Here is a 13,236-nt window from a genome sequence, read left to right as displayed (position 1 = left end):
GCAATTTAGGTAATAACAGCATTTTTATAGCTGGAAATCTCCCCATCCACCCAACTGAAATCCCCTCCCATTGATCTAATTCCTGAAACAACCGATTCTGCACAGATGGAAAATTAGCAATAAACAAGTGGGCAAGATCCACCTTTAACTGGATCCCTAGATATGTGATAGATTTATGCACTCAGCGAAAAGAGTATTGGATTGCAACTCTTGAACATGCTGCACACTTAAAGTAAGGTTTACGATCTGCGATTTTTCCATGTTAACACGGAAACGCATTCTATCTCTTCTTAGCCTTGTACCGCTAACTATATCTTTCACATCCCATCTCTATTGTCACTGTTGAAAACTTTCCCTACTCTGTCAGTACAAGAAGGTGCAGCTGGCAGTTAATGCTGCTGAAACTCACATCCCATAATACCAACTTAACAGTGTTGCTTAGCATTACAAATATAAAAAGCCCTAAATACGAGTCGCAACATTTTTTTATTAACAGAGCCAGAAGTAGCAGGATGGGCTCTTATTGTTTTAGCAGTTGATAAACTGAAAGGCAAGAAGCAGGATAAAAGGTTGTGGAGATGGAGAAAGTATAAAACACCATATGGAAGGAAAGTGGGTCAGAGATGGAAAGAAGAAAAGATGCTAAAGAAGGAAACCTGATGAGCAATTTTTCTTCTGACTAGCAAAACCTTGGGACATACTTTCAAGTTCTGAATATTAACAAAAAATACATTCTAATAAATTTTTACAATTAACAATACTCACCCTTTGTCCCAACTGGCAAGAACTTCCAAAGTCAACAATCTTGATAGCGCTGCGCTTGGGATTACAGAGTAGAATGTTCTCTGGTTTGAGGTCACAGTGAATGATACTAAGTTCTGGAGTTGCAAGGAAAAGAAGTGCAGTACACATCTGCTGTGCAAACTTTCTAGTCAAATTGAGCGAGACACCTCGGAAATTGGTGTTGCGCAACAAATCGTAGAGATTGTAGGACAGCATTTCAAACACTAAACAGAGATGGTTTCGGAACATAAAGTGGCGTTTCAGATGCACTGAAGAAAAACAAAACAAAACAAAAAATTAGGTCAGTGATAAACATATCTAATAAGATTAAACTGAACACACTAAATAAATGTAACATGGATTGACTGTAGGTTGTTATAATCTGCTATCACACTGCCCCAATGAGCCAATGGAAGGATATTATACAATAAGTGTGTATTTTAGTTTTTCCTATTCTGCAATGTAGATATTATTTTGTTAAGATGTGTTTATGGTTTTTCATTTTTATTATGTATGTCACTTTGATTGTATGTGATTTATAAATTTTTTAAATAAATACAGAAAAGTAGCATAAGAGAAGCTATTCATTAAGGAGGCAATTCTATAACAGACACAGTTACATGCCAATTACACATGTAAATGATTTGAATAGTGGCATATATACATCTAGGTATGTACACATACACATGAAATGCCAAAATTCCACCTAAGAATTATTCTGTAAACATAAGCATCTCTTATATAGGTGTACAGATTGGTGGAGTTTGGGCAGAGAACATACAAAGCATAAATCACAGAATGCTGTAAATTATGCATGTAGGAATGGTCACTTGTACCAGATCTATGGCTGGCTTAAGCTTATGTGCTGGTTCCAAAATTACAGGCATGTATTTCACCTGTTAAGCTAGGAATTTACCACCCCCCTTTAACTAAATCGCGACAGCGGATATTAGCACAGGGAGCCACGCTGAATGCTCCGTACTGCTCTCGATGCTCATAGGAACTGTATGGGTTTTGGGAGCTGCATGGAGCATTCAGCGCAGCTCCCTGTGCTAATAACCGCTATTGCTGTTTAGTAAATGGCGGGGTTAGATGCCTAAATATAGGCACACTTATAAAATTACCCCCTAAATGATAATTGCTTACTTGCGATCATGTGACCTATAAGATGTAATGCTTGAGAAGCTCCAAAAATTTACACGTTTCTTGGTGAATAAAGCCACTGGAACCAACTGTCTCAGTTCTTTTCTTCATAATAGTAAAAGAAAGAATGAATAACTGTTAAAAAATAGGTTGCATGACTTTACTGGATACTGTTTTTGATGAATTATTACAGGTAAGCCCATAGTGATGAAATTAGTAAACTGAGGGTTATCTGAACAGCAGAACAACCAGATTGCATGATCAACAGCAGGTACATCATTCTATACCTCTAGGGCACATGTGTCAAAAACAAGGCTCATGGGCCCACCTGCCCGTTTTATGTGGCCCGCAGTGACTGTGCCGCATCACAAGGCTGGTGTTAGGGGTGAGCTAACAGGACAGCTGTCCTGGACCCCCAGGTTCTGGGGCATGTCCACCCTCTTCTTCTGTGCCAGTCCAACATCTTCCTCTCCTTGCTTTGCAGACAGCTCCATTTTTGTTTTACAGGGGGCTGCAATCCCTGGCATCGATTCTCAACCACTACTTGCGGCCCCTCTCTGTGCTTTCCTTTTGCCGCAGTTCATCCAGGCGGAACAGGAAGTTGCATCATTGGGGACTGACCGTGACAGAAGGAAAGCACAGAAAGGGGCTGCATGCGGAGGTTGAAAATTGCTGCCGAGGCTTGCAGTCCCCTGCAACAAAAATGGATGTGTCTGCAAGACTGAAGGTGAGAACAATGTCAGACTGGCACAGATAGAAAGGGGAGGAAATGCCAGGCCAGGAAACTTTCTGGACCAGCTTCTTAAGTAGAATGGGGGAGGCTAGGGTGGGAGAGAGGGGAAGAACTTATGACGCCGGAAACAGAAGGGAGAGAGAAAGATAGAGGGCAAAGGCGCAGAGCAGGGATGGAAGGGGAGGAGGGGATTGAGAGATATGAGAGACTGCGAGGAGAGGAGAGAGATAGCAGACCACGGGAAGGGGGGAAAGGAAGAAGGGAAATGGACCACAGGAAGGGGGAGAGAAGGAGGGAAGGGAAGAAGGTTAGAGAGAGATGCCAGACTGTGGGAAGAGGAGTGTGATACCAGATCAGGGGAAGGGAGGATGGAAGGAGAGATGTCAGACCACAAGAAGGGGGAGGGAAGGAGGAGAGAGAGATGCCAGAAAAGATGATTAAAAAATAAAAACACTAATAATAATCAGATGGAAGAAACCTCCATTAGTGTGTACAATAATCAAAAATAGGTTTCTGTAACACAACTCAGGTAATCAACTAATTGAGAGGAAAAGATCTCAGATGCCTGCGCTTATATTGAATAGAAATTCAAATAGCTTATGCAGGTCAGGTTATCTTTCATTGATCACAAAAACCTCTTGGATGCTAAACCTATGATTTGCACTTATGATATGTAACACTTTAAAGTACGTGTTCAATAAGGTATTGATCAGCATCAAATAAACAAACAATTGCACTTATCTTAGTGCTTGTCTCTGCTGTTAAGCCCGACAGGACCTTTTCGCCAACCTTCTTGGCTTCCTCGGAGGTCTTATAGAAACTGCAAATAATAATAAGTGAATTTCTATTCAATATAAGCGCAGGCATCTGAGATCTTTTACTCTCAATTAGTTGATTACCTGAGTTGTGTTACAGAAAACTATTTTCGATTATTGTAAAAAAAAAAAAATAAATAAATCACCAAAGGTAGAAAAATGATTTTATTGTCAATTCAGTGATTGAAATATGCTAGTTTTGAAAATGTGTATCAGCTGTCTATATTTTGTACTGTTCAGAGAAATTATTTGTTTCTATTTCTCTGGTGTTGTACTGCATGTGCTAGATGTGGTGTATTTAGATTTAGATTTTAGTAAAGCCTTTCACAGTGTTCCACACAGACGTCTAATAAATAAACTAAGTGCCCCCGGGATGGGCCCAAAAGCGACAGATTGAGTTAGGAACTGGTTGAGTGGAAAATGACAGAGGGTAGTGGTCAATGGAGATCGCTCTGAGGAACATGTGAACGCAAGAAGAGCCATACCCACTCGACACTAAACCACCAATGTGCATCAATAATCTTAGTTATCCCATTCACCCCACTATGAAGATATTGGGAGTAATACTGGACCAGAACCTGACCATGAAAGACCAGGTAGACTCCTTGATAAGAAAAATCTCTCTCATCCTCTGGAAGCTTCGGTCCATCAAAGCTTACTTCGATGCCTCATCATTTCGAATTCTAGTACAATCCCTTATACAGAGTCAACTTGATTATTGTAACATCACCTATTTGGCACTCCCCCAGAAGTATATGCGGCGATTGCAACTAGTTCAAAATACAGCGGTTAGACTACTTTGTGGACTGAAGAAGTTTGATCATGTGACACCTTCCTATCGACTTTTACACTGGCTGCCGATGGAGGCACGTATGAAATTCAAGTTTGGTTGTTTTTGCTTCAAGATACTCTATGGCTTAGCCCCTAAATACATAAAGACCTTTTCTCTTTCACAACCAACAGACACAAGCGAAGCTCACACCTGAACTTCGTTTCTCCACCGGTTAGAGATTGTAAATTTAAAAGTCATCATCAACATCTTCTCGCACATCAAGCAGCATTATGGGGTAAAGACCTTGAACAATTGCTCGTGCCTACTACCTATGGAGAATTCAGAAAACACCTAAAAACGCATCTGTTCCTGAAATACTTAGGAAACTAACCTATTCAATCTTAGTCCTCAACAAACGATCGCAAGAACCATCAATCACTAAAGTCTGTAACTTTGTTTATTCATTCAATCTGTAACTTTGTTTATTCATTCAATCTGTAACATTTCTAATCATTGTAAACCGCTTAGAAGTTCATGGTCCTGCGGTAAATAAACTGTTATTATCATCATTATTATTATTCTTCATACTGGGTCAGAATTAGAGAATGGAAAGGGATATTACCAGTGGTGTGCCTCAAAGTTCTGTTCTTGGGCATGTTCTTTTTAACATTTTTATAAACGATATTGCTGCAGGGCTGTCGGGTAAAATTTGCTTCTTTGCAGATGATACCAAAATCTGCAATAGAGTAGACACCCAGGATGGTGTGAATAATATGAAGAAAGACCTGGCGAAGCTTGAAGAATGGTCTGAAATTTGGCAGCTAAAATTTAATGCTAAGAAATGCAAAGTCATTGCATTTGGGCTGCAAAAACCCAAGGGAATGGTACAGTTTTATGGGGTGAAGAACTTATTTATGTGCACAACAGAAAAGCGGGACTTGGGTGTAATTATATGTGATGATCTTAAGGTGGCAAAACAGGTTGAAAAAGGTGACAGCAAAAGCTAGAAGGATGCTAGGGTGCATAGAGAGAGGTATGACCAGTAGGAAAAGCACAGTTACTTACTGTAACGGGTGTTATCCAGGGACAGCAGGTAGATATTCTCACACATGGGTGACATCACCGACAGAGCCCCGGTATGGACCACTTCAAAAGTGCATCGCCTTTTAGAAAGATTGCGACAGCCTGCACCGCGAATGCGCGAGTGCTTTCCAACTCAATGTAGGCGCGCGATCCCTCAGTTCAGATAAACCAGCTAAGAAGCCAACCCAGGGAGGAGGGTGGGTTGTTAGAATATCTGCCTTCTGTCCCTGGATAACACCCGTTACGGTAAGTAACTGTGTTTTATCCCAGGACAAGCAGGCAGCATATTCTCACATATGGGTGGCCTCCAAGCTAATTAGAATGAGATGGTGGGAGTGTTAGCCTTTGGGAAAATAAATTTTTACAATACTGACTGGCCGAAGTGCCCATCCCATCTAGAGAAAGACTCCAGACAGTAATATAAGGTGAAAGTGTGAACCGAGGACCAGGTGGCAGCTTTGCAGATTTCCTGAATAGGAGTTGATCTAAGGAAAACTACTGAAGCTGCCATAGCTCTAACTTTATGGGCTGTGATATGACTCTCCAGTTGCAGTCCAGCCTGAGCGTAACAGAACGAAATGCAGGATGCCAACCAGTTGGAAATCGTTCTTTTGGAAACCAGATGCCCCAACTTATTAGGATCAAAGGAGACGAAGAGTTGAGGAGAAGATCTGTTTGGCTTTGTTCTGTCGAGATAGTAAACCAAAGCTCTTCTGCAATCCAGAGTATGAAGAGCCGCTTCACCTGAATGAGTGAGGTTTGGGGGAAAAAAAACACTGGAAGCACAATTGATTGAGATGAAATTCCGAGACAGCTTTCGGAAGAAAATTTGGATGTGTGCGAAGAACCACTTTATCATGATGGAACATTATAAAAGATGGATCAGCTACCAATGCTTGAAGCTCACTGACTCTCCTTCAAGTAAGAGATACGAGAAAGACTACTTTCAAGGTAATATACTTGAGATGGGATGTAGCCATCGGTTTAAAAGGAGGCTTCATCAATCTGGAAAGAACAACATTAAGGTCTCATACTACTGGAGGAGGCTTGAGAGGTGGGTTTAACAATGAAAAGTCCTTTCATAAATCTGGAGACCAAAGAATGAATAGCGAGAGGTTTACCCTCTACTGGACAGTGAAAAGCTGTGATAGCGCTGAGATGGACTCTGACAGATGTAGATTTGAGACTAGAGTCAGATAAATGGATAAGATAATCCAGCACCAGTGAAACTGAAATGGATTGTGGATCATAGTTACGTTGAAGACACTAGGAGGAAAAAAAGTCAACTTCTGCTGATAACATTGTAGTAGAGTGGCTGGTTTCCTGGAGGTTTCCAGAACAAGTCTCACTGGCCGAGAAAGATGGAGATCAGCAGTGTTCAGCCCGAGAGATACCAAGCTGTCAGGTGTAGAGACTGAAGGTTGGGATGTAGTAATGCACCCTGACTCTGTGTAAGAAGAGAAGGAAATATCGGCAGCGGAAAGGGCTCCCTGGAACTGAATTGAAGTAGAAGGGAGAACCAAGGCTGCCTGGGCCACCAAGGAGCTATGAGGATTATGGTGGCGGACTCCTGCTGGACTTTTAACAGAGTCTTTAGAATGAGAGGAGTAGGAGGAAATGGGTAGAGGAACTTGCATGTCCAATCCAGCAGGAAAGCATATGCCTCCAGACGATGAGGTGAGTAAAGTCTGGAGCAGAACTGGGGCACTTTGTTGTTGAGGAGAGACGCAAATAAGTCCACTTGAGAAGTGCCCCATTGAGCAAATAAAGGATGGAGAGCTGTTGAGTTGAGCGTCCATTCATGAGGTTGAAGAATTCTGCTGAGCTTGTCCATTAAGCAATTCTGTTCCCCTTGATGTAGACTGCTCTCAGGTAGATGTGTTGAGCGGTCGCCCAGAGCCAAATCTTTTGAGCTTCCTGACAAAGAAGGAGAGAACCTGTGCCTCCCTGCTTATTTATATAGTACATTGCTACTTGATTGTCCGTGCAAAGCAGAACTCGATTCTCGAGAAGATGTTGAAAAGCTTTGAGAGCATAGCAGATCCACCTGAGTTCCAACAGATTGATGTGAAACTTTCTTTCTGTTCTGGACCAGTGGCCTTGCATTTGAAGACCACCCAGATGTGCTCCCCAGGCATAAGTGGATGCATCCATGGTCAAAACTTTTTGATGAGGAGGTATGTGAAACAGTAGACCCCTGGAGAGATTGTCGAAGAGACAATGTCACAGAAATACGATGAGAGAGAGGATCCATCTCCTGTGACCACTGAGAGGCTAGAGCCCATTGAGGTGTTCTGAGATGGAGTCTCGCCAAAGAAGTCACGTAGACCGTAGAAGCCATATGGCTTAGAAGAACCATCATTTGCATGGCTGAAATGGTATGAAGCTGGTCCACTTGATGACAAAGCTGAATTAAGGCATCCTGACGATTCAGGATGAGAAATGCTCTCATTTGAATAGTGTCGAGGATGGCTCCTATGAATTGTAGCTTACGAGATGGAATAAGCTGAGACTTGGGGAAGTTGATCTCGAAGCCCAAGTGTTGAAGGAAGGAGACAGGTGCTCGATGAGCCAGTCGTCCAGATAGGGGAACACCTGAAGACCGAGAGACCTCAACACTGCTGCAATTCGTGAAGACCCTGGGAGAAGATACCAGACTGAATGGTAGAACCTTGTACTGGTAGTGGTGGGAAGCTACCTGAAATCGGAGATATTTGCTTGGTGAATTGAGATATGATTGTAGGCTTCTTTGAGATCTAGAGAGCATAGCCAATCGCGAGCCAATAGGGGATACAGAGTGGATAAAGAAAGCATCCAAAACTTCTCTCTGATGAGAAATTTATTGAGAATTCGGAGATCCAGATTGGGGTGTATATCTCCTGGTTTTTTTGGGGGGGGAACCAGGAAATAACGGGAGTAAAATCCCTGATGATGCTGATCCACTGGAACTTCTTTGATTAAGTTGAGAAGCAGCAGGGATTGAACCTCATGTATGAAAATAAAGTACTGATGAGGACTGAAAGCAGACTCTCTTGGAGGATGGTTGGGAGGAAGAGAGGAGAAATGAAGAGAGTAACCCTCCCGAATAATTTTTAGGACCCAAAGATCGGATGTGAAGAGTTCCTAACGATCGATGTACAGCTGAAGATGTCCCCCTATTTGCTGAGGAAGAGGCTAAGAGATGGGAATAGAGGCTATGCTCCCTAGTAACAGGTCAAAAGGCCTGTGTAGACTTGGCTGGAACAGCCGGCTGAGATTTAGCAGGGCGTTGTTGCTGCTGCTTCTGTTTGCGTTGTTGGGGACATGGAGGAGCAGATGCCTTAGCAGAGAATCACCTCTGGTAGGAAGAAGACGGCCTGAAAGATCTCAGTGGGGCAGGCTTCTTTTTTGGTTTGATTAGCGTGTCCCAACGAGTTTCATGGCAGTGAGCTTCTGGGTGGCAGTGTCTGGAATCCCCAAAGATCTCATCACCCAAGCAAAGAACATTGGCCAGACGATCTGGGTGATTGACATCCATGTCGTCCATGTCAGAGACTCTTAACCAGGCCAACCGTCTCATGGCAACTGACATGGAAGAAGCCCTAGACATAAGCTCAAAAGTATCATAGGCTAAACGGACAAGATACTTTCTTAGTTGTAAAACACTGTCCACTATCTGCTGAAAACCTTTAGCTTTTCGTGCAGGAATATATTTTTTGTAAGCAGGCAATTGCTTGACAAGATGTTTGAGATAGCAGGAGAAGCAGAAATTATAATTGAGGAATCTATTGGCCAACATTGAATTCTGATAAAGTCTCCTGCCAAACTTATCCATAGTACGTCCTTCCCATCCCAGAGGAATGGACGCATAAACACTTGCTGAAGATGACTTCTTCAATGTAGACTCCACTACCAGGGACTGATGGGGGAGCTGTGATTTATCAAAACCTGGAATAGGAATGACCTTATATAAAGATTCCAGCTTTCTGAGAGCCACAGGTACTGAAAGTGGTGTTTCCAGATTTTTGAAGAAAGGCTCCCTCAAAATACCATGCAATGGGAGCTTTAACATCTCTTTAGATGTTGATCGTAATCCAGCCTCTCAAGGAAATCTTTGCTATATTTAGAATCAGCCTCTAAAGGAACAGCGAGGTCTTGACCCATCATCCTAATAAAACGAGAAAAGGACAATTTTTCAGAAGTAGATGTATCATGTGCCGGTGAATGCCTAGATTAGCCAGATGAATCTTCAGCCTCTGGATCCGGTTCCGCATCTCCAGCCAAATCCAAATCATGGAGTAAGGAGGAAGATTTGGTGTGAGATTGGTGTCGGTAACTGAGAGTGTTTCTGTTTACTGGACACCTTGCCTGATTGGTGTCGTTCCGGTGACAAAGCCTCAGAGCGTCTTCGTTTCCGGGACATCTTGGAGGAGATAGATGGACTGCGGTCTAATGACTGGAAGATGATGACCGGCGTCGTGGAGAACAGTGCTGTGAAGTGGAGCGTCGGGTGAACTGAACACATCGTTTAGATCTCAACGGTGCTGGTTGGCAAGAGAACGGTATGCTCAGGCTGGACCGGCACTGGAGCTATCAGCATCGGGAGCAGTTGGTGAAACTGGTCCCCCAGCTCCTGCCGAAGCAAAGCTTCCATCTTCTGCTTCAGGCTAAGCACTGATACGGATGGCTTAGTCGTCTGTACCATCGATGCTGCACAATGCCCAGCGAGGATGATGCCGATGATGAGGCACTCTTCGACAATGGAGCGGTGCGCTTCCAGGACTTAAGCTTGGTCGGCATGATTTAGCTCAATGCCTTTTTGACCAGCGTCCCTGTCTGGGAAGGGGAAGGCTCATTAGTTGGCTTACCCAAAGGGATGGTGTATTGTGAGACTGGAGTCGATGATGGTGCCTCTAAAGGTGTCATCTTTTTCGGCATCTGAGATTTTGACGTCAACGGTGTCGAGACAGGTACTCCTTCCATGATGACGCTGAATAACTTCTCCTGCTGCAAAATACGACTTTTTATAGTTCTCTTTTGTAGCGAAGAGCAACAATTGCAAGATTGGACATGGTGCTCGGGACCCAAACACTGGAAGCACCAACTGTGAGGGTCTGTGATAGAAATTGCTTGAGCATAGCAACTGCACCACTTAAAACCCGTCAGCAGCCATGGCATCGACAGGAACACCGCCTCATCAAGTTAAACTCGATAGCTGTGGAAACCGAGGAGGCCCCGCTGGGCCAAAACCCGCAAACGGGAAAAGAAGTTGGTTTGTTTTTCTTTAAGAGTATATTCTAAAATGAAAATTAAAGAAAAAGGCTGACTGAGAAAGACATGAAAACACCGCGAGAAAGGAAGGCAAAGCGACAACAGCCATTGAATGCAACTTTTTAGCTCCGCAAAAAACTAAGGACTGAGGGATCGCGTGCCTTCGTCGGGCGGGAAGGCACTCGCGCATGTGCGTTGCAGGCTGTTGCAAACTTTCTAAAAGTGGCGATGTACTTTTGAAGTGGTCCATACCGGGGCTCCGTTGGAGACGTCACCCATGTGTGAGAATATGCTGCCTGCTTGCCCTGGGATAAAAGGAGATATTAATGCCCCTGTATAAGACTCTGGCGAGACCTCATTTAGAATGTCTTGTACAATCCTGGAGGCCGCACCTTCAAAAAGATATAAAAAGGATTTCCAGAGGACTAAAATGGTGTGTGGTCTTCGTCATAAGGCGTATGGGGACAGACAAAGATCTCAATCTGAATACTTTGGAGGAAAGGCAGGAGAGGGGAGATATGATAGAGATGTTTAAATATCTATGTGATGTAAATGCACACGAGTTGAGTCTCTTTTATTTGAAAGGAAGATCTGGAATGAGAGGGCATAGGATGAAGTTAAGAGGTGATAGGCTCAGGAGTAATTTAAGGAAATACTTTTTTACAGAAAGTGTGGTAGATGCTTGGCATGGTCTCCCGGCAGAGGTGGAAGACAGAGACTGTGTCTGATTTCAAGAAAGCCTAGGATAGGCACGTTGGATCTCTCAGAGAGGAAGAGATAATGGTTACTGCGGATGGGCAGGCTGGATGGGCCATTTGGCATTTCAGGCTAGTGCAATGAATTCATGTTGGAATACGCTTATTCCCCAAGCTCAGTCTTATTTATTTAGAAAAATTCTTAAAACTTATCTGTTTGATAAATATATGACTTAATTGCCATTTTGTATTTCTGAAAAATTTTGATATGCTTATGTAAGTAATTCACTGTTTGTGCAGTTCCTTCTTGCTGTAAACCGCCTTGACCTAATGGTTTGGCACTATATAAGAATAAAATTATTATTTATCTGCCATCATGTTTCTATGTCTATGTTATAAAACGGTGAACAGAGGCTGATTTTAACAATCTGTGGACAGAAGGCTAATCGCCCAGATCAGGGCTCTCCAAGACCCTGGCTAACGGTGCCACAAAGCGTATCAAGATTATCCAGGGTGGATGCAGAATCCATAGTATCAGCACATTCAGCATGGCAGTCCTGGTCAGGGAGGACAGGTGCATTGGGAACATGAACAAAGAGCTCCGCAAAAGAAGTCCCTGGCAGCATGGGCTGGGTCCATCAAAAACACTCTCCACATGAGCTGAACAAATTCCAGGGAAAAGCCACATCTCTGAGGAGGCATCGGCTATTTTTCAAGTCCCAGACATGGACTGGTGTAAAAGGTCCCCGGATTCCATATGCCTGCGTTTTGCATCACTGCTAAAAGGAGTCATTGGGCGAGATTTTCTGCCCAATTCTCAAACCCAAACAGGTTCCCCAGCCCTGAAGGACCCAAAGGAGGTGAGGCCCAAATGATATATATAAGCTCCTCCGTCAATAAACAGCACAATCCAGACATGAATTCATGTCCTACTTGTGTGGAGGAGTCCTTTCCTGAAATTTGTAATCAAAAACAAAGAGGTGTGAGGCAAAAATTGCTGTCATTGCTGGATGAAGTACGAAGTGGTCTGACAATGGGAAAAAGTATCTGGCAATATTTCTTGATGTGTCGGCAGCGTTTGACATGTTGGATCATGTTATTTTACTTGATAGACTGAAAGATTGTGGAATTGGAGGAGTAGCTTTAAAATGGTTTTCCGCCTTCTTGCGGAATAGGCAGCAAGAAGTCTTAGTGGATGTGTGTTGTTCCACTGGTGGAAAGTTATGATGGGAGTTCTGCAGGACACAGCCCTGTCAGCTGTTTTGTTTAATTTCTATCTCATCCCAGCAGTCTATAGACTGCTGAAGTTCGCACAGGTCTCGTATTGGCTTTATGCAGATGATGTTCAGTTTATGCTCTCTATTGATGGGGACTTTGGAAAGGCAGTTCAACGGCTGCAGAGGGTGATAGCAGAGATTAATAGTTGGATGAATTGTAACAGATTGAAATTGAGTGTCCAGAAAATGAAGGTTATATGTTTTGTTCATTCATTGGGATATGCTTTTCCTGATAAAATTGACTATGGGGTCCTTTTATCAAGCTGCGGTAGGGGTTTAACGCGTGTAATACCACCTGCCGTGCTAGCCGTTAATGCATTGAGCAGGTGTTAGTTTTTTAGCCGGCCGCGGGGATTAGCACGTGATGAAATGTCAGACGCACTAGCGCGGCTTGATAAAAGGACCCCTTAGACACTACTGTTGCAATATCTAAGGAGATAAAATATTTAGGGGTTCTACTGGATTCTTGTCTGACGTTCAGGGGGCATGTATGTGCTGTAGTAAAAAAAGGTATTTTTTAAAATTGCATCTTTTGAACAGTTTGCGCTTATGCCTCTATGTTTAGGACTGTCTTGCAGAGTGTGGTATTATCATGCTTAGATTACTGCAATTTGGTGCTTCTGGGTAGCCCAGAATGCAATTGTTCGAACTCTGTTTCGATTAAGAAAGAATGATCATGTGACAG

The 13,236-nt window shown here is 43.1% G+C and overlaps 1 protein-coding gene across 17 annotated transcripts in view; it reads right to left on the bottom strand.

The window, feature by feature from the left end:
* Window positions 1–13,236, bottom strand: part of DYRK1A (dual specificity tyrosine phosphorylation regulated kinase 1A) — a 684,276-nt gene that overhangs the window by 170,123 nt on the left and 500,917 nt on the right. For all 17 annotated transcript variants that reach the window (XM_033950290.1, XM_033950291.1, XM_033950295.1 and 14 more), the window contains one exon: window positions 766–1,052. In XM_033950290.1, coding sequence (XP_033806181.1) covers window positions 766–1,052 — 287 coding nt within the window. The remainder of the gene's footprint in view (window positions 1–765; window positions 1,053–13,236) is intronic.

This window comes from Geotrypetes seraphini, chromosome 6, assembly GCF_902459505.1.
Source record: "Geotrypetes seraphini chromosome 6, aGeoSer1.1, whole genome shotgun sequence".
Taxonomy (NCBI): Eukaryota; Metazoa; Chordata; class Amphibia; order Gymnophiona; family Dermophiidae; genus Geotrypetes; species Geotrypetes seraphini.
Note: the sequence above shows the minus strand (reverse complement) of the source record. Positions and strands in the feature narration are given on the sequence as shown.